Raw genomic sequence first — 22,048 nt, forward strand, 5'->3', positions numbered from 1 at the left:
GGTTGCTGGTTGAACTTCAGCTTGAGGCTGCACCCTGAACCTCCACACATAGGTGCGATCAGACCCCAAGCGATGACGTCATAGACCCGGGGAGAACGCAGGTTGTTCGGCGGATCTAAACCCATCTGCTTACATAACCAGTGAACGCTCTTAATCCTCGCCGGTGCCGCTCGTCGTCGAACACTTGTGGCTGCGAACCGAGAAACCGAACCGTGCGCGAGAGACGCGCGCGTGACGCTTGGTGTGACGCGCGCGCTGTATAAGCCGCAGCAGGAGGAGAGACAGGATCTGCAGAAGACTGTCTGTCCGCCTCCCTGACCACAGACGCGCTCGGTCATCCGCTGACCAGCAGACATGGAGGTACCGAGCTTCGCTCACAACATCGGCAGCCCTCTGAGCCCCTGCGAGGGGATGATCAAGGACCTGAGCCTGGACTCCATCCAGCTGTGCGAGCGAGATGGTAAAACACCCTTTTAATCCCTTTTTCCCTTTTTTTCCCCTGCAGCATTAGTGGGTGAATTTAGGTTTGCACCTCATTTATCGAATACTACACTCTTAAATCCTCACATTTATATGAGAAAATGAAACTTTTACTTCACATAAACCATGTATCCAGATACTACTACTATAAACACATATATTATTATCTTATTATTGTCTTATCTTAATCTTACTCTCAGACATACCATTTGTTTGTTAGGCAGCGAGTGTGTAGCAATTTTAATGTTGCAAAAAAAAAGCAAGTCATGATCAGGACGAGGCTGAAACATGGCTGCACCCACACGTGAGCCTCTATATTTCGATGTGTATGAAACTACACTCCCATCATTTGGTTCAAATGGAGAAAATACCACTGTTTTACAGCATTAAACATCATGATGAAGAGGAAATGAATAATAAATACCGATGCACTAGACACATTTTATTCAAAGAAATATGTAATTAAGCGTTTATTAATACTTTAATTCTATCTCTAGTGAATTTGTTCGAGACTAATAATAAAACCTCTTCCCATAAAAAGAGAGAAAATATTGTTAATTTTATTTTCAAACAGTTATGTTTCGAGCATCTTTAGCCTCTGATGCCATTTCCTCTTTGTTTTATATATAAATGATGTCTGTTTTTGTACATAGATTTTTATCTTTAAACCTTAACTTAACAATCAATGAATATCTTTGTAAGTATATAGGTGGCAGTAAAGAGCATGATGACAGCAAGAGAGGAAGGAGAGGTTTTAACAAAGCAGTAAAATGGCGTCAAAAATATAGATTTTTACATGTTGTGTTTTTGTTTAGGAAACAATGACGACAGTGGAATCAAAAATGACGTATAACAGCATTAGATCTGTTTTTACATGAGTAGTTCAGGTAGAGGTGGTTGTTAGAAAGGGTGTGTATTGGCAGGAATCTGGCGATATATTACATATAAGGCTACAGGGACAACGATACAATATACTGTGATACTGTAGTAACAAGGATATATTTGTAGTATTGTCGAGTACTTGACTCAGGTCTTGCAGAATATACAGACCACATGACATTGAAACCAAACTATGACTAAACATCAGCTTTAAAAGCTGCTGGAGTCCACTGTATCCTCTTGTCCTCAGTCATCGCCAGGATTTCATAGTTTCTTTATCTGCGGAGGACATAATGCATGCTGCTTTTAGCATCCAACTGCAACACAAAAATGACCATATCCTGCAAGTATTTGGATGTAAATTGTATATTTAAGATGTAATTATTTAATTTTATTGACACTTTATTGAAATATAAACCATTCTTTCAATGATGTCTTAAATAATGTAGTCTAAAATCAATGAGTGCTGTCATGGCCACAGGAGGGTCATTTATAACACTTCAAGAAAAAAAAACATGGTTACTATGGCTACATTTGGGTAGTTTTGTGTTTGCTTTTGTTGTCTACACAACATAATAACACACTGAAAAACCACACAGCTTCATAGGTATTTACTCAAATGTTAGTTTGAATGTGTTCCAGAGCTTTAAAATGTGGGCGGAGTCTTGTGACAGACGAGCCTCTGAATCAGACGAACAAGGAGGCGCTTCATGATTAAACAGCCGGATTGTTCTAATTGAACTGTAATATTCACAGGCTCGTGTGCCCCCCCGCCCGCCCCACCAGCCCCCCATCGTGCAGTATTCATTAAAGACCCCCAGCAAGTGATTACAGTGCAGTCTTTGTGACGCGAGGCCTGTGAGCAAGGCAGCGTCCTCCCTGCACTTCTCTCTCAGATCTGAGACACGGTTTACTCCAAGTTTACTCCAAGTTTACTCCGTGTGTCCTTCAAACCCTCATTGTCTTGTTTATGTAACGACACGTTCTCTTGCTGTTGTCGTCTTCACGAGGTCAACAGGTGCATCGTGGAGTGACTCGTCTTCTTTAAGGATTTTAAAAATTGTCATTTATCTTGAATTTTCAAAGGATCTCAGTGAAAGATGGAAGAAAACATTAAATAATAGTGACTTTAGTGTCTAAGTCAGGTTGTTTGTTGTGCCACGCCCTGCATGTAGAGGATTCATGCTTCCACCGTTCACTCGATACAAACCAGGTTTTTAAATGAATCGTTTTTATTATTCATTTTTATATTCCATTTGATGTGAATTTACTGAGTGAACTAATGGAGATTCATGCATGAAGATACACACACACAACCACATAAAACAACGCACTTGCACACACAAAACAACACAGATGCACAAAAAAGACAGACACAAAACGACACACAAATACACTCATGCACAAATACACACACATTAACACACACAAAAACACGTACACACAAGCACACACACACACATGCAAACACACATGCAAACACACGCAAACATTCACAAATAGACACATGCACAAACACAAAACAACTCACACACAACAACACCCTTGCACACTCATGCGCAAAAAACACACAGACACAAAACAACACACAGACAAACTCAAATACACTCATGCACAAATACACACACTTTAAAACACACAAAAACACGTACACACATGCACACACACACATACATACACACAAGCACTAATATACAAACACACATAAATTCACACAAAAATGCATACACACAGATGCACACACAAATAGACGCATGCATGCACACACACGGGCGCACACACACAGCCCATGAGCGCACACAAATAAGCTTGCACAAACAAACATACATACACAGGTACACACACTGGCCAACACACAGTCACACACACAATACACACACACACATATACACACACTACAGGCATAGATGCACAGACACACACACAGTCAAATACATGCAAGCACAGACACAAACACAAACAGACGTTCGTCCATTCACACAAATATACACAAAAATGAATAGAAACATTCACAAACACAGATGCACATGCGTACCCACACACACTCTCAAACACACACAGACAAATACAGATAAACACATGAACACACACACAAGTACAAACACACTCATGAACACACACACAAGGAGAACTGTTGGAGCATTTCAATGCTGGGACTAAAAGGGAGAAACAAGTTGCTTCTGTGCTCGGAGGGGAAAGTCTTTAATGGTTCAGTGACGGTCGTTTCAATCACATGTTCAGTGAAGATTCCAAATGAAACCTCTTACGATGAGCCACCATTTTGACTTGTACACAAAACCATGCTGTTGCTGCTGAGATGATAGTGATTGATGGCTGTCATTATAGTGTCCGAGAGCAGTTTTCTGTCTGCACTCCACAGAAAATAAATGAAATCTGTCAAATTGAAAACAGATATTCTTCACTGATCATTACTTTTGTTTGCTCAAAGGCACTGGTCCTCCAACAAATGGCTCCCTCAGTAAAAATGAGGATGACTGAGGACGAGAGGATACAATAAACCCAAGCAGCTTTTAAGGCTGATGTTTGGACATATTTTGGTTTCAAAACAAATGAAAGCAGTTACGACTTCGTCAAGAGTCATGTCGTCTGTAAATTCTGCAACACCAGAGTCAAGTACTCGACAATACTACAAATATATCCTTGTTTCTACAGTATATTATATATTGTAATCATTGACCCTGTGTCGCTGTATGTATCGTATCCACAGATTCTCAACCTCAGTTGGTTTGAAAGCAAAATTAGAAATCACTCAAGGCTATAACTGGCCAACCAAGTCATATTATGTGGGCAGCAAGATGGTTACTTCAAATCAAAGAAGATTTATGTAAAAGTAGAAAGTAGATGTTGACATAATTCATGTTGATATGTTGACCTACAAAGATGTCAGTGTTTAAGACAAGATAAGGAACAGATATTATAGATGTCGACAATTATACAGAGACTTTTAATAACTAAGGTTAAAGGAATTTTAAACGAATTTTAAACTAAGAGATGTTTTAGTTAGTGCTGAAAGAGTTTGGCTCCTTCTGTGATTGAAATTGATATGGGCCTAGAATAGTGCCAGTTTAAATTAGCATTGAAAATAAAAATATTGGTTATCAAGCAAAAAATAAACAGCCAAAAACACATCATATAAATATATTTAAATGTCAGTCTAATGCTGTTTTTGCACATTCAAACTTAATTAGGAAAACCACAAAGTCACAGAAAAATAAATACAAATATTAAGTTTAATAAATGTTTGTTTGATGTTTGTTTTGTTTTGATATCAGCAGACATGACTAATGTGAGACTTTCTTCCAATGGCTGAACCTTCAGTGTTGAATCATTCACACGCAGAGGAATGATGAGTCACCTTGTTTGTTTTGGTTATTAAGCTAATTGATTAGCGAGGTGAGTGATTAGGTGAGTGTTAAACTGCTGTGAAGTCTTACTGAAGCTGCAGATGAACCGCTCTTGTTTATCTCACTCTGCGATGCTTCCGTCGTTGGCAGCTTCTCTCGCCGCTGAGAGGAACAAAGGCCAGGTTTTTTCAAAGGCCTGCGACGAGCTGCCCATTTTTTTAGATGCCACTTCCAAAACGAGGAGGCTCCGCTGTGAGAGTGGAAGACTTCTTCTCCGACTGATGCTTTTAGAAACAAATCTCAGATATGAGACACTTTAGAGGCCGTATCACTGTATTCTCTGGAACAAAAGCTTCCAGGAGCTCTGTTTGCATGCTAAAAGGATTTGTATTGATCAGCTGCGTCTATATGATCACATGTCTAGTCAAAGGGCAAACGATATAGAGTTCACACGAAGGATATTAAATCTGCAGCGTGTGAGAAACAGTCATGAAGGTAAGATTATAAAATGATAAAACCAGAGGAGCAGATAGATTTGAGTGGTTGAAGCTTTAATGGGTCGTTCTCGGCTCGACCTGCGACCCTAAAATTGAACCGAATGAATGAGAATCTACATCATCACGAGAGTTGAACTCATTACTCGCGGGGCCCAAATCTTTTAGCAAACGACCCTAAAAAATGTATATTGACCTTTAATAGGAAGTTTGAGTCTGATGTTGTCAATCTTGGAGGTTTTATCAATCTTTATTGTCTCGTTCTGTCCTCCTTCAATGTTTGATATAGATCACGATACAGGGGCAACAATACGATATATTGAGATGTATAGCAATACTGTAGTAACAAAGATATTTTTGTAGTATTGTCGTAATGTAGTATTGCAGAATTTACAGACCACATGACTCTGATACTTTTATTTGTTTTAAAACCAGAATATGTCCAAACATCAGCTTTAAAAGCTGCTGGAGTCCTCTGTATCCTCTCGTCCTCAGATAAAGTCGACCTCTTGCAGGATTTCAAGTTTTTAGTAGAGTACGTAATGACTGCTGCTGGAAGTTTGATTACACACAAGTTTATCAATATTTTCTCACACCCTTAGCCCTTATCAACAAGAACCACATTTGCCCCCCGGGACCTTGAGTTTGAAACATATAATCTACGTTAACATTCTGATCTACTTTTTTATTGATTCCCCTTAAATGTTATTGTTTCGTTTAAATGTATTATATTTCTACACTATTGGTTAGAAAATTATTTATTTATTTATCATTTTTCTTTTTCCTCTCGTCATCTTGTGAAATAGACGGTAGATTGTGTGCTTTTTTGGTGTTTTTAATAACAAACACCTGAGACTCTGAAGCCTAGATTTTCTCTCTTTTCTCTCCCAATATGAGAATTCAAGCAGCAAGGATTGTGTTTGAAGTGGATGAGCCAATACTTCTTCATTGCTGACGTGAGGAATAAACTGCTGACTTGTTTTTCGTCCTGCCAGAGATCTGTAAACACCTGAGCTTCTGTCTTTGCCTGGGTAATTAAATGTTGTCAGAGTAAACAGGAGCTGGTGAGAGTCTCCTGGAGTGTCGGAGGAAAACATCAGTCTCAACATAAACATGACGTGAGGGATCTGTGCCGAGTCAGGAACAAAAACAAACTAGTAGTTGTTGTAGATCTACTCATGCATGTTGTTATCAGTTGACGTGTTTCATAGTTGCATGTATTTTTGAATTTGAGAGTGAATTTTCATTCAAACATTCACTCTTAATATTGCATTTTTTTCTTTCTAATATTTGAAAGTATTTATTAATTTATTTATTTATATTATGTATGTGGTCGATACTGTGATTTGCAATTGTGATTCAATTTTATAGATAGATATCAAGAACATACAAATAACTAATTACGCATTTAGCAGACTTTTTTCTCTAAAGCGACTTTTAACAATTTTTATAAATTCACACATTGATGGGAGACACTCACCTTCAGGAGCAACCAAGGTCAGAGACACCATGACAAAATCTTATCTGGAGCTGAGATTTAACCCGCAACCTTTTAGGACACAAACCAATCACTCTGCTGTTATTATTATTTTTTAATTATTTCTTCCATTAAGAAACCTGGATCTGGTGCCCAACATTTGTCCTGGATATGAAGGGAATTAAACAAGAATAAAAAAAAAAAACCATGGATATATAGCATAGTTCAATCAAAGACATTATGACATTGACTTTTTTAAGAGACCATTTAAAAATGGCATTGAAAAATGTAACAGATTCAATTTTAAATAGCTTTTAAATTGTAGTAATTAGCATTTTCTTTATAAGTGACGTCAATTTGGTGTCCCTCAGTGTTGTGGTTAGGAAGTTATAAACAATATTAATACTGTAAAACTATCAAAATATTTCAGAAAATGGGAAACATTTTTAATAAAAAATATATATATATATACAGTGTATATAAATATATATATATATATATATAGAGAGAGAGAGAGAGAGAGAGTTTTCTTTTTCCTACACTCTTTATTCTTCATTAATTGGAGGACGGTCCCTTAAACCCTGTCTCTTCTAACCTGACGACATTTTTCACTTTTTACACTTACTAGGATGGATAAGTTTGATTCTGTATAAATATGGGTCTTGTCTTTATGCAAAATAATGACAAACATGTGGCTTTATTGAATTACTGTATATTGCATTATATTCCTTAAGATGTATCACCGATGTATTCTAAATACAAGCAACATTAAATACTTTTTTTTAAACAATATTTTTCTTTGCTTATCATCATTTTAAGGTAATTAGGGTTTTTAAGTTAAGGGGGTGGGGGTATCTATGACTCAAATATTCTCAATGACAGGGTAAAAAAGTTAGAGCAATTAAAACAAAAATATTAATATAAAGGAAAAGTTCTTCAAATATATGCAATGTATTTCGGCCTCTCTGCGTATTTGAGGTCAGAATCCTTTAACTGACGTCACGTCTAGACGCAGCCAACCCTGGCATCAGTCCTTCTGTCCCATCACTGACCCTTTAAATCCAGCTTCAATGCTCAGATAGATTTTTGTTACTTTGTGGATTTTGGGCGTCAGACTGTGCAGAGCAGAGAGTTCAGAATCCAATCGTGCGGCCGAGTTCATTAAAAATTGGAATTTAACACATTTGATCGCACTAAAGCTTCTTTTGAAAGGCTAATCCCGGCAGTCGCACTTTAATGTGGAAAATGTTATCCAGGCTAGCCCATGGATTAGATTCCTGACTGTTGTTCAGTAGTTATTAAAAGAGCTATTTCTTTATGTTTAATCCAGCTAAAACCAAGAAGAGATTTAAGAGTTCGTTGTTAGTTACGACCAGAGAAGGAGTAAAGGCCATACAACTGAATCATTGAGATTCATTCTGGTTTATCTCCTGATCTTTAAAAATTAGTCAAGATTCAAGATTGTTATATTTGTCCAACTATTTCGTGTCTGTTACGATAACATATTATTTTCTAAACATTGTTAAAATTTTAATTTTGCAGACAAATAGGATTCTGGTTGTGGTGTTTAGACTAGAGGTGGACCCAAGTGCAGATGCAAACAACCCCAAAAACAGCCAAAAACGGATAATCTGGCGCCTGTTGCTGCAGGAGAGGTGGCTTTAAGATCTGCTGCTGTGGTGGTGATTGCATGATGAGCTGCAGTCAGAGCAACAGGCGCCGTGGAACTCAAAAAGGACAAACAAAACAATTGGACATTAAGTTGATGATTACCATTGAATGTAATTATTAAAATATGTTTAAATTTACATTAAGTCTACGACAAAATAAATATGAACAGAATTGCGTACCTTAATAAGGAAATCTGTTTACGCAATGTTTTTTCCGCGTTTCCAAAAAAAGCGTATTTTAAAAAACTCCATTACCAAATTCATTTCTGATCGTAGCCTACTCCCATCACTGTGTAACTGTGTGTGTGAATGGGTAGAAATTGTTGTAAGTCGAATGAATCTAATAAAAGATTAGAGATGAGATTCTGGGTGAGTTTGTACAAATAAAACTAGCAATAGTACCTGCAAGCTAACCTTGTTATTTTTCCTGGTTGATCAAAACTTGTTGTTTGTTTCAGGTTCTACAGATCAGCATATGTTTAATTTCTATCAAAGATGATTATTTTCAGGTCATCAGCTAAAGGGGATTAGAGACATCAATTAGTGGAGTAATGGTGTGTGTGTGTGTGTGTGTGTGTGGTCGCGGCAAGTATCTGGTTTGACCTCCTGGTTTTTGTGCATGTCTCAAAACATGCAGTCGATGAAAGTCACTTCATTTACCAAGAGAGCATGTATTTTCTCATTGTTCTGCACCATTATCATACTATATTTAATATCTTTACATTTTTAATACCTTTATACTTTATTTACATTATGTTTTCTCTACTTTGTACAATTATTTAGTGGGCATTTGAGTACAGTGGATGAAAAATAGTTTAAAAGACATGAACTACGAGGATGCTCCAAGTGCAGAAACCTATTTGGTACAGACTTTTAGGTTTGAATCCCTACAGTTCGACGCACTTTGTCATTTAGGATAAAAGCGTCTTCTCACAGCAAACCTTCAAATAGACTCCCCTACTCGGTGAAACAGCACTTTTAGCATCCTCTCATCCATCACCCGCTCAGAGATGTTCCACGCTCGGCTGCTCCCCCCAACTGTCCCCGACACCGGAGTTGCGCGGCATTCTTCTCCGCTCACGCTGGTGTCGACCACTGCGAGCGCACAGAAAGCATATTGTTGTCGTGCCAAATGGGCGTAACCCATCATATTCAAAGTCTATATTCACTCTTATCCGACACAAAGGACTAACTGAGGAATGTTTTGACATTTCCGTGGCCTCGCTGTGGCCTTTATTACCAGCCGGAACTGGGCAACTGGTTTCCGTTCTCATGGCGGATGAGAAACAGGATCTTTTTATTGTGGCGTACAAACGTTGCGTTGGCCTTTGAGTTGAAGCTAAAGCTGTAAAATGTTGCTCGATGCTCGTGAGGACGGTTGACAGCGACATCTACATGCCAGGCGTGAATGAATGAGAGTCAGCGTGTTTCCTGCTTCTTATTATAGATGATTCTCTACGGACCAGAGATGTAATCGCCGGGAATATTTAATGCTGCATATGTTCTGGATAGGTGTGCGGCGAGGGTTGATGTGTTTCCATGGCAACATATGTGGTGCTTGGCTGCAGAGGCTGGCGAAGTGACTGTAATAGACCGACAACAGAGAGCGGTTGGTGGAGTTACCGTTAGAAGCTGCAGAAGAAAGAAAATAGAAGATATTTTCAAGCTAGTGTCTGAAAATAAAACTGCTATTTTTGCAGAGTTCCGGAAGAAGGGATTCTCGGATTCAGATTACGGTTTCTGCAGGGCTGACATAGTTTAAGGTCAGATAAAGGTGTTAAATAAGGATTCTTGCCTGAAACCAAAACACACAAATGAATTATTATATTCATATTTATAATTATTATTCTCCTTATTTGTATTATTTCAACATTGCACAATACAAACTGATCTGGACTGTAGCGTTCATCTCAGCATGTTCGCCTTAGTTCGTGCCTCCTGGTCTTACTTTGATTTCCTGCTTCGGTAATTCCTCGCTCGACTTTGATATAAACGTCACGTCCTTGTTCCTTCCGTGAGCTACGTCTTAAATCTGCTCGCTTAAACTGTCGTTACTACTTCCTTTGTATGATTGAAACTTGAAAAACTATGTCTGCAGGGCAGGAATGTAACTCGAAAGAGCAAATAATACTTTTTTTTTTTTTGTTTGGCTTTATCTCGCTCTAACCCAGTAACAGAAACAGATGCTCCAGAAAGATAAAGATATTAATGTTGTGTTAACAGTTTTCAACACAACCCTGAAACATCAGAACTTATGCTCTCTTTAACATTCTATCTGTGGTATTTACTCAATTGTCTCCAAGATATAATGCCTTTCCCTCATAGCTCCGCCCACTTTAGCCTCCAAAAACCTGGCAAATTAGGATGCCTCTTAAAGTTTGGGCAATCTATGAAATTGTCTATAAAACCTCAACTTAAAGTCCATGTGTCAAACTCAAGGTCTGGGTTCCAAATTTGACCCAACAAATTTTTTTTTGTGGCCCTTTGGATGGTTGGCTCAAATTCAAAGGAGATGATTCATTTTGATATGGTGACCAGGGGTCTTCGACTTAGAAATGATATGTGTAAAATATAGATGTCTATTTCTTATGTCGAGGCTTCAATAGAAGATTCACGTTACAGACGAGCAGTATGGAGGTATTTGAATGTTTTTAAGTGTCTTTTTGGAAGAAGATAAGGATGAAGACAACTGAGCTCCAGTCGCTACATTAAAATGAACAAACATTTTTGTCTATATCTCTAAAAAGGAACTGATTACTCTGAAAATAATCCCAACCCTTAATCGACATGAGTAGAAAATTAGAAAAAATAAAAATTTGGTTGAACTACTATTTAAATATAGATAAAATAGCCAAGGATGATATTATTACGATCAGACTCAAACCCTCTGTAATGGACTACATGACCTGCTTGAACAGACAGTACCACTTCAACTTTGCCTCCGGGTCAGTGTGATTTTTAACAACCTTCCCTATTCTCGCTCCTGACAGGCGCCAACTCCCAGGACGGCAGCCTCTCTGAGATGGAGCAGCTTCCCGTCCCTCAAGACATCAAGATCAGCAACATCACCTGCGACTCCTTCAAGATCTGCTGGGACATGGAGGCTCGCGGCAAAGAGCGCATCACACACTACTTCATCGACCTCAACAAGAAGGAGAACAAGAACTCCAACAAGTTCAAGCACAAGGTAATGCCTGACCACGAGTGGAAGGATCACAGGTGGACCAACATTGTAAAGTCTGTTCCACCATCTCAACATGACATGATAGTTCCTTTCACATGATTTTCCTAGAGAGGAGAACCCTTTAAGGAGTTACAGGACGTTGAAACACGTCACATCTTTCAGCAACGTTACTGAGACCTCGTTTTAGGCCTACTCTACTTGACTCTACCTGGTTAGTGTAGTGTTTCCACCAGCACCATCCGTTGAAGCAGATACCATTTTTAGTAGCTGCTCCTCTCTGGTTCAAGTGATCCGAGGTGGCATGAGTGAGACAGTGAAGCCAATGAGCTGATGCACGACTACCAAAACAAGACACCTGAACCATGAACCTGACCTAAAAAAAATAAACACTGCGAGAAGGGTTGAGGTATTTTGGTCCAAAAAGTTGTTCTGTTTTCTTTGTATATAATCGGGATGCTTTTGTGTCTGATGGAGGATCCAGCTGGAGTGGGACGGAACCATTAAGATAAGGTCCATTGTTGTTCTTCTTCTTTGTGTCGCATGCAAAATAACGTAAGAGCAGTTTTGCGGCGCTATGTTATGACAGCCCTGCCCACTGCAAGTAGGTGTGAAAACACAATACAACAGAGAAAAGTAGGGCTGGAACTGTGTAGTGGAAAAAGCGGCATCATTGGAATAAAAAACATTCTTCATCTGTTGAACAAAAAGCTGTTAGCGTCCCTAGCTGACAAATGCAAGGGATTCTAACAACGCGAACAAAATGCTTACACCTGAACTAATCCTCCTGCATTCAGAGTTCATAAACGAGGGTAAAAGCAGGGAAATCGGGGACACCATTGTCAAAGAGACGTCCCTCCTAAAGCGTTAAACTGACCAACCCTCAGGGCAAATTGCACCAGCAGCGTTGAAGCACTTGTCAGTAGAGGGTCAGTGAACTAACTTGTGATTCTTACGACCTCATTTCACCACCTCACACTGGACATAGTCCTGGATCTTGCGCTCAGAGCCGCTGTTTGTTGCACCGTTGATGGATTATTGGATTGACTCTGTTGCTAGGCAGCGGCTCTCTGCGCTTCAACGGTCCACCGGGGCTCTGAACACTGAAGTACTGTTTCACCTTAGATTCACTTGTGTGTAATTGAAGGTAAAAGGTTCCCCCTTCTCTCCCCAGGATGTTCCCACAAAGCTGGTGGCCAAAGCCGTCCCCCTGCCCATGACCGTTCGGGGCCACTGGTTTCTGAGTCCACGCACGGAATACACAGTAGCGGTCCAGACGGCTTCCAAACAGAACGACGGGGACTACGCCGTTTCCGAGTGGAGTGAAATCATCGAGTTCTGCACAGCTGGTGAGCAGTAATGAGCTTCCACTGGCACGTGACACAGTTGTGAAGGAGTGGTCCGTCACTGGAGGAGCAGGGATTGATGGAGATGTGGCGGAGGGGGACAGGGGGGGGATTATCGTGGACTTGTACCGTTTATTAGTGGATGAGAGGTCGTGGAGGTCAGTGTTGCTAGCTCGCAGGGTTGGGGGAGGGGGTGTAAAGTCACCCACGTGCACTAGCGGTCACAGTGCACCATCTCCTGCAGACCTGTCCTCCTCATCCTGCAGTTCCCCCAGCACTGCTGTGAAGACTGACAGGAACTGCACAGCACAGTGAGAATTATGACAAACAGTTGCCAGAATGCATCAAGATTTTCTTAAGAATGCCAGGGCAGTAAAAACTGAACTCAAACGTCCCCTTTAGAGACTCTCTCCAGTGTGAAACGCCGTTGCTCGAAGTAGGTTCTTGTTCTTTTGACAAGTAGCACTTCTCAACCGCAGATCGTTGAGGGTTCACTTGATAAAAAGGATTTTTTTAGTTTTTTAGTCAGCTTGCATTTTTACCCAAGTAGAATCAGGAGTGTACTTACCTTAAGTCTGGCGGTTGTTCAGGGGTGTGAAAATTAAATGAGAGGTTCTCACGTGCAAACATTAGTACCTGGACTGTTTCAACAGCGACTGGAACATTTCTACATGTCTCCAACCTGAAAAGGGCCTAGTTAATAGAGGTACATAGCCTATTGATCTTTTTAGTGTATATTTTTTGAGTATTTTTTTGATTGTTTAAGCGCTTTGTGACCCTGGTCTAGAAAAGCGCTATATAAATATAAATTACTTATTTACTTTGCCCTGAAGTCTGCTAATATTGAAGTAGAATTTTGAGATTGGTTTGGGTAACTTGAAATCTTTGAGGCTCAAAATCATGTTATTGATTCTGTACTGCTTCACGTTTGTTCCAGATTATTCCACTGTGCATCTCAACCAGCTCATGGAAAAGGCAGAAGTAATCGCTGGCCGGATGCTGCCATTTTCCGTTTTTTACCGGAACCAGAACAAGGAATACTTCGACCACGCCAGGTAAGCTGTCACCACGCCACCCTGCTCTGGTTTCCTCCCATCGAACCGGAAATTTCCAAACGGTGGAAGTGAGTGCATTTGTCCGCTTAGGAATATGTCATTTTTCAGACCAAGATATGTGACCTATGGTCCATTGTACCCATATTGAGGTATGTAGTAAATAAAAAGGCTCGGCCACATATTTTGAAGTCTTCTCAATTTTATTGATAAAATCTTCCACTTCCATTTCTGCCTCAATACACTGGTCTGGACCTCATCCTCTTTGTACCCATCTAGTTGACCTTGTTTGACCTCTGCGATTTTCTATTTTTCTGTTGTTCGCCTCTTAAAAGAGGAGCCTTTAAGTGTTTTAAGTCTGAAAGATGTTGGCACGAATCAATTGCTGAGACACAAAAGTTCAGGGTTGAGGGAAAGATTTTCAGAAGTATGTCCAGCCAGTGGGCCGGTCAAGCCCCTCTCCTACTACTTCCTGTTGAATGCTTGGCAAACTGATTCAAGATAGACACACAATGTGATAAATCATTGACCACTTATGTATTGAAATAGCAACAGCCATTAGTTACATTGTACCCCTTGTTGAAGATCCGTACATTGTGACACAAACAAAGGGAATGTCTTGGGCATTTGCTTTGTGTTGATATTTTTCAGTCCATTTGTCATAAAATCTTGTTTTCCGTGTAAACTTTACGTCACTTTGAGAGGATGCATTTTCTGAATTGAAGCTCCTCGCCTTCAACGAACTGTGACAGGGAGTTGGTCAAATCTAAAAACCTAAAGTTTTGCATTCGACGTGAGAACCAGTTGGATGACATTTCTGCATGTTATTTCTCTGAGCTGTACATTTTCTGTCATTTGAAGAAGAAGCCTTGAGCATCACAGGTGAACAAAATAAACACAAAATCAATAAATCAATTGGTGTTACAAAGTGGTCATTAGAAGCCTTTCAGAAGCTGGACAAAAGACAAAAAATGCCGTAAAATAATCAATTTATGAAAGAAAGCCATGTGGGGAACACATACTTGTGATATGCCGATTGCTGATTGGACGGGAATGAGCAGATAAAAATCTAATTGACACGACTCGTTGTTTATTTTTCAATTATTGTTGATTTTCTAATCAGAGGACCAATATTTCAACTGTGACTAAACCTCCGTTGTTGTGGTTCCTCCGTCCCAGCAGAAAGCTCATACAATTCCGACAACATCCCGGCACAACAATTAACCCACATAATGACCACCTCTGATGCGATTCCAGTGTAATTACGTTCCGTAATTGAAGCTTAAGAGATCCACAGACAAAACATTTCATCTCCCTCTCGTGTCTCGCTGCCATGATGCACGATTAGATCTTATTAGGTGTGTACGGGACGACTTGTTTGTTTGTGTTGTTGGCATGTTACTACTTTGGTGATGACGAGAGAACGTTTTCATCTGGTGAAAATATGTGCAGATTGAATGCTGCTGATAGAAAAGGATGCGTGTCTTGCTCAGGGTCACAGTGACACAAAGAGCTAGTGATGGGTTGATGAAGCTTCATGAAATAGCTGATGATGTATCATGATACAGTGTCTTTGTTTTGAAAGGCCACTAGATGGCACTCTCAGTTTGAAAAAGTTAGAAAGGTTTTACAGCAGATTGACATCTAGTGGCCCTTTAAAATAAAGTGCTGTATTATGACACCTCATCAACTGTTTCATGAAGCCTCATCAACACATCACTACTCTTCTGTAATCATGACAATGTAATTAAGCTCCTTTACCAGTGGATGGCGCCAAAAACAACCATGTTCAATCCTCCGTTATGTTACCTGCAGGGAGGAGCAGGAGAACCGAATGCTTCCATCCGTGAAGGACAACAGTGGAAGTCACGGTTCTCCCATCAGCGGGAAGTTGGAGGGACTCTTCTTCAGCTGCAACACAGAGTTCAACACCGGTAAACCTCCTCAGGACTCCCCGTACGGTCGCCAACGCTTCGTGGTCCAGGCCGACACACTCTTCAACCCGGACACGAACCTGTACTTCGGAGACTTCTACTGCATGTACACCGCCTACCACTATGTCATCCTGGTCCTGGCACCAAAGGGCTCTGGGGGGGACGACTTCTGCAAGCAGAGGCTCCCCGCCCTCGACATCACCGACAACCGTTTCCTCACGTGCAAGCAGAGGGACGGAGCTCTGGAGTTCCACCATGCGCAGGACGTGATCCTGGAGGTGATCTACACGGAGCCCGTGGAGCTGACGGTGGGCACGGTGGCGGAGATCAGCGGCCACCAGCTCATGAGCTTGTCTACGGTGAACGCCAAGAAAGATCCCAGCTGCAAGACCTGCAACATCAGCGTGGGACGCTGAGAGCAAGTGTAGACAAAGACTGACTTCACTCTGGAGATGAACCAGAAGATCATGCATGAAGCAGCCCATCCAAGTCCCACACAACCTCTGCTCATTAACAAGAGTCAGGGCTAAAAAAAATGAAAAAAAAGCAGACTCATCTGCACACTCATCTCATCTCCCTAAATGTTTAACTGAACTTTTCCCCCAGAGAGACCTTTAGCTGAAGATCAAAGACACTTTTGAAATCTTAATCCATCAGAACCTTCATTAGATTAGAAGTTTATTTTATCAAAGTATTTCAGTGTCATCAGAACAGTTGAACATTTGAAATGTCATTATTTTTCAATTATTTTATTGTCACATTAAATAGATTTTATGGTTTAAGGTATTCTTTTGTTTTATAATAGAATACAAAAATGGAATACTCTCAAAATAAAAATAGTTTTGATATTCTAATTCCAATATTTTAAATATATAGTTTTTAAATGTAATATTCTTTAATTTGTGGCTTTTTAAATTTAATATGAAAATGTTACCAACATTATAATTAATAAAACGTATTTTTGAATTATTGGAACTAGGATACCAAATTCTATTTCTAAAAAATGTTTTCATTTTTAAAATGTTTCAATAAAAAAATATATATATATATATATTGAAAAATAGCAAATTCAACCTTAATAACCTTCCAATTTACGAATCATTTAATTGAATTAATACATTCAAACAAATGAACAATAAAAAAAAAAATGTGATGATTTGTTTTCTTATATTTAAATTCAAACATTCAGTATTCTGATGACACCAATATACTTTCATTTTCTTTCACACAACATGTAGATCAAACACACAAAAACAACTCACATAGCAACCCTCTACTGACGTCGCAGTTCCCTCTTCGCACGTAATACAACCAATCTAACCAAATGTAATGGAGGCCAGGGGGCGCTCGACTGACTGTTAAAAGCAAAGTCATAATTATAAGTAGCTGAAACCCTTTTCAAAAACATGCACAGAGAGACCCCTAGTGGTGATGAAGCTGCAACTGTTTGCATGAAAGACATTGATTTCTGCATATTTTTGTTCCGTCTTGTTATTAATTAATTTATTCTATATTCTTTTTGAATAAGTTGAACGTATCCAGCTGTTTATTTCACATTCTTAAATAATAGTTTCCGCGATCAATGCCCTAAAATGTGCGCGCACGTGCCTGTTTTTTTGTGTTGATCTTCTGCATGAGGGCCAAGTTTATTAAATTGCCGACAGATGGCGCTGTCTGTTCTTCTCAGTGGTCCAGTACAACATGCATGACTTGTGTGCAACAACTTGTTTTAAACATTTTGAGACTCAAGAAAAAAAAAGACCTGACCTGTTGTTGCCACGTAAACATGAGGAGCGGTGACAGCTCGACTCACTACTGTCTTAATGTGTGGTTTAGGTTGAGTCACAACACATGAAGGTCCCACAGTTGTCAGTTGAATTCTTTAAACTCACCTCCACTAACATCTGTAGCACTCTCTTGAACCAGAGACGAAAAGACTGCATGTACATATCTAACCTGTAAAATACATCATTTCAAAATCTAAAAAAAACAATAGTATTCTCTTGAAGTTTAGACTTAAAATGACCTTTAAACAGGCCGTGACGTCACAGTGAGTTAGGCTGTCTAATATAAAAAAAATAGATTCAGAAATCATTAGATGCGTGTCATCCAATTTTGAAAAAAAAAAAGCTTCCCGGTGACTCGACTGGGTCTTTACCGCCTCCCTGTGGTATGATCTAGTACTGCACCACTGGTTCACGTCTGAGTGAAACCAAAGTTTTCAAATATCAGACATGGCACCACTGTGGGATTCGAACCCTCTGAAATGTTTCATTTTGATCGACTCCTGATAACCTACAAGACAAGCATGACACCTTTTACACAAGCTGTTGGTACCGTTACCATAGCAACCGCATCCTGCAGTGCTCATGTCGTCATGGGCGGAAGAAGAACTGTGAGACAGAATAAATGTGTAAAAATATTTATTTTGATACATTCATATATAAATATATAGAGAATATATAAACCAAAAGTGCACAAGAAAGCTCTGAACGATGGCATTTGAGGGGAATTGACTTCTTATTCTGAAACACAATTCAAATAAATATAGATTTACATCTCGTGATGCTGATGTTCACCTTCATACACTCGGAGGTGAAAGTTATGGTCACACGTCAAGGCATTATCATAGCACAATATGACACTAAAACACACACGAAGACTCCAGGATTGTCAAAGGTCAAAGGTTACAGACCACCCGGTTGACCACCATGTCTGGAGCAGTATTTGGCAAACACCATATTTCTGACTGTTTTAGAGCTACACAACATACTTTTGCTACATCATGTTTTAATGTGCTTTTTTTTTGGGACTTGATCATGCAGTCGCCCCACACAACGATTCCTCATGTAAAGTGCATCGTCACGACCAAGCCAAGAACTGTTTAACCCACTGTGAGAAACTCAACTGCGGTCTGTGGAGTCTTGATGTTTGCTCAGCAGCGCCTCCAGAAGTCGGAGCTTCGCCTTGAGGTTCTTGTACTGGCAGAACTCCTCAGCCATCGGGCCGCGGTCCTCCTTCTGACAGACCCTGGACAGTGAAGGACACACAATGACACTCATGTTGCCTTATACCGGACGATGATGTGTGTAAACAAAGGACGCTTGTACAGCTCAGCTCTCTGTGTGTGTGTAATAACGTGTCACCCATTTACCGTCATCGTATTTTGTCTTTTTTTCACAATATGTAGTTTGAAAAAAAGGAAAAAAAAAACCTCCTGAAAATGTTCCAATACTATTAAAAGAGAAAACAAATCTTTGGTGTGTTGTGGTCAATGCTAAACTAGCTCAGTTTATATCTAGATAAAAAACTTTTTTTTTTTCTTTTGGGGTTTTCAAATAATATTTGTATTATACTTCCTTTATGGTATATATTTTAATAAAGTGAGTATCAAATAAAATAATGGGATTCTTTAAATGTATTTATAATTTATATACAAATATCCTCAGTGTTTAGATGTAGATGTTTATGCTGCAATTAAACTTCCGGCCGCTACATTACAACCTCCTCTTTTCTTGAGATCTTGGCGACGACTGAGGACGAGAGGATACAGTGGACTCCAGCAGCTTTTAAAGCTGATGTTGGACACATTTTGGTTTCAAAACAAATAAACCAGTTACGAGTGTCCGTGTGTGTGGTCCGTAAATAAACACCAGAGTCCAATTCTACACATATATCCTTGTTACTACAGTATCACAATATATATCATATTTTTGTGTAATGTATATTAGTGAAGAGTTAATGAGGCCTCAAGAAACAGTTGATGAGGTATCATGATACAGTGTCTTCATTTAGAAAGATCACTAGATGTCACTCTCTGATTCGTAATATTTGGATCTATTTGGAGTTCAATTTAGTGACTCTTCAAACTAAAGTCACTGTATCATGATACCTCATCAGCTGTTTCACGAGGCCTTATCGACTCATCACTGGTGTGTTTGAAGAGTTGTTCTGTACCTGCCAGTCTGGCTGTAGAAGAGATTTTCAAACTCCCGGAGTGTTCTGTGAAGGCGGCGTTTTTCCAAGCGTGTCGTCCTCAGGTGGTCCAACAATTCTGCCCTGTCAATAGAATTAGTAATTGTTGAGGCGACCATCACACTACATTAGCTCAGGAGTCCTTGATCGACTCTACCTGGAGGCCTCATGCAGGGTTGCCATGGTGACGATCTGAGGCTGCTCGCACTTCCCCTCCTCCAGAGGAGACACCAGCGGCGTCTCAGGGACCTCTGACGAAGGATTCTCCTGTGACTCATCGGACAGGAAGCTGGACGGTTTCAGCCACAACTGCTGTCGTCTTGGGCTTCTTTGTTTGGGGAGATCTTCATCGGAGTCTTCCTCCTCCTGAGAGAATAAAATCATGACTGAATGATTAACTTTATTATTCGAATACTGACAACAGAGAGCAAAAGTCTGAGCAGTTAGAAAACTAAATAGTCCTTGAAGGTTCTCATTCATCCTGGTCATGGTTATCCAAGAGGTTCATAAGAGTTTCTAGGACCTTCCTAGATGATGAACAGATGACGGTGATAATGATGGTGAAAGACTCACGATAGTTGGGATCACTGTGGTCGTCACATACGACACCAGCAGCTGCTTGAGGAGTCTGTATCGATCATAGAAGGGTTTCATCAGGGTTCGCTCCAGGCGGCTGCTCTGAAAGTTTGGTGGATAAGAAAAACCCTCAGAAGGTCCGTTTTTGTACCAGGAAATGAAATACAACTACTTCATAAATGACATGGACATCAAAAACAAAAAACAGGAAGTGCATCCTCCATCCATCTTCACTGTTAATCGACATATTCAGACAATTACACAATTATGCCTATGTCTGTGTGTTTGTGTGTTTAGATGTGTGTGTTTGTGTGTGTTTGTGTGTGAGAGACATTTCAATAATTAAAGGAGGATTACCGGTCGTCCGTGTAGACTCTCAAAATAGAGCAGACACTTCTGCAGACATGTCTTCTCCATGGTCATTTGCGTGTGAGACATTTCCTGTCAACGATAAAGTGATACAATCAAATATATGTTGAACGTTTGGATCACAGAGAACTGTTAACAAACCTTGACGCTGTCAGGAAGCCCGAGGTCTCGTCTTCTCTCCATCAGTCGGTTAGTGACGACGTTGAAAGTTTCCTCCACGTTTGGTTTGTTGTTGCTGTTGTTGTTGCGTTGCTGCAGCTCAGATCCGGCTCGTAGCACCTCCCTGTGGTCAGTGTTGGTCCTGCAACCGTTAGTGGCTCCTCTCACTCCCTCAGGTTGTTTCAGCTTCAGCTCTATGACACGAGAATATATCAGTACACACGATATTTAAAGTCTAGTGCTTCAGTAACAAACCTTTCAGCTGTTTTCGACTTTTGATCAGTTCCTTCATGAGCTTGGACACCTCTGGATGAGCTGTTTTGTCGTTGTAGGCGGGCTGAAGAAAAAACAATGTTTTTCTCTTTTCCTTTAGTACTAGAACTCAATGTAAATCTGATGGATGTGACTGAAGAATAAACTTTTTTTTTCATACTTTCAACAACTATTTATATATTATAAATATAATAAATTAAATGTAAATTAAATTAGCAAATGTTAATACATTTATAAAATGACCAAAAATGGTAATAAAGAAATAATATTAACTTATTTGGTGCTTGGTTCTGTTTTTCTATTGTTTATTCTGTTTGTTATCAAACACACACACAAAAATCTTGTATTTACAACACGGGCAATAAAAGTTGCTGATTTTTATTGTGATTAAATCTATTAAATCTAAATCTATTCAAGGTTTTTATTATTATTATTTTAATTCAATTTTAAAGTCATTTACATTTAGTACGAGAATAAAGTTGTAGAAACATTAATTTATTATGATATTAAACTTGTAAAAAATGCATTCATTGAAATGAAGAGTGTTCATTTTGTTTAGCTTCACACGAATTTCAATGTTTGGTGACAAGACAAAAGTCAATAATTCAATTCAATTCAATCATACGATTGTAATATTGTAATGATCTATTTTATACAACTTTATTCTCACAATAAAACAATATATAATGCAATTATATAATTGAATCTTGTTATACAAGTATTTAAAAAAACGTTGTTTTTTTAATTTGAGGGGTCCTAACACTCACTCATAATTATACACTTTTTAATATGTATATTTTCTATTCTGTAATACACCG

The 22,048-nt window shown here is 39.4% G+C and overlaps 2 protein-coding genes across 2 annotated transcripts in view; one reads left to right on the top strand and one right to left on the bottom strand.

The window, feature by feature from the left end:
- LOC148069686 (phytanoyl-CoA hydroxylase-interacting protein-like) lies at nucleotides 1-19,132 on the top strand. Its single transcript, XM_087802062.1, has 5 exons — nucleotides 1-460; nucleotides 11,356-11,552; nucleotides 12,721-12,895; nucleotides 13,830-13,947; nucleotides 15,760-19,132. Exons 1-5 carry the CDS (start codon nucleotides 355-357, stop codon nucleotides 16,292-16,294), a joined length of 1,131 nt encoding a protein of 376 aa, XP_087658188.1. The 5' UTR covers nucleotides 1-354; the 3' UTR covers nucleotides 16,295-19,132.
- The window catches only part of LOC148069687 (protein FAM13A-like), an 18,783-nt gene continuing 15,019 nt past the window's right edge, over nucleotides 18,285-22,048 (bottom strand). The window contains exons 14-20 of the mRNA XM_087802061.1: nucleotides 21,213-21,294; nucleotides 20,940-21,151; nucleotides 20,787-20,870; nucleotides 20,427-20,531; nucleotides 20,011-20,219; nucleotides 19,836-19,937; nucleotides 18,285-18,908 (exon numbers count right to left, since the gene is read on the bottom strand). Of these exons, the coding sequence (XP_087658187.1) occupies nucleotides 18,782-18,908; nucleotides 19,836-19,937; nucleotides 20,011-20,219; nucleotides 20,427-20,531; nucleotides 20,787-20,870; nucleotides 20,940-21,151; nucleotides 21,213-21,294 (921 nt within the window). The 3' untranslated portion in view covers nucleotides 18,285-18,781. The remainder of the gene's footprint in view (nucleotides 18,909-19,835; nucleotides 19,938-20,010; nucleotides 20,220-20,426; nucleotides 20,532-20,786; nucleotides 20,871-20,939; nucleotides 21,152-21,212; nucleotides 21,295-22,048) is intronic.

This window comes from Callionymus lyra, chromosome 11 (assembly GCF_982586985.1).
Source record: "Callionymus lyra chromosome 11, fCalLyr1.hap1.1, whole genome shotgun sequence".
NCBI classification, from domain to species: domain Eukaryota; kingdom Metazoa; phylum Chordata; class Actinopteri; order Syngnathiformes; family Callionymidae; genus Callionymus; species Callionymus lyra.

Excerpts from the sequence above, each read along its gene's own strand:
- LOC148069686 (XM_087802062.1), top strand. The coding sequence starts at position 355 with ATGGAGGTACCGAGCTTCGCTCACAACATCGGCAGCCCTCTGAGCCCC. Across the intron at positions 461-11,355 it reads CCAGCTGTGCGAGCGAGATG|GCGCCAACTCCCAGGACGGC; the intron begins GTAAAACACCCT and ends CGCTCCTGACAG. Across the intron at positions 13,948-15,759 it reads GAATACTTCGACCACGCCAG|GGAGGAGCAGGAGAACCGAA; the intron begins GTAAGCTGTCAC and ends TGTTACCTGCAG.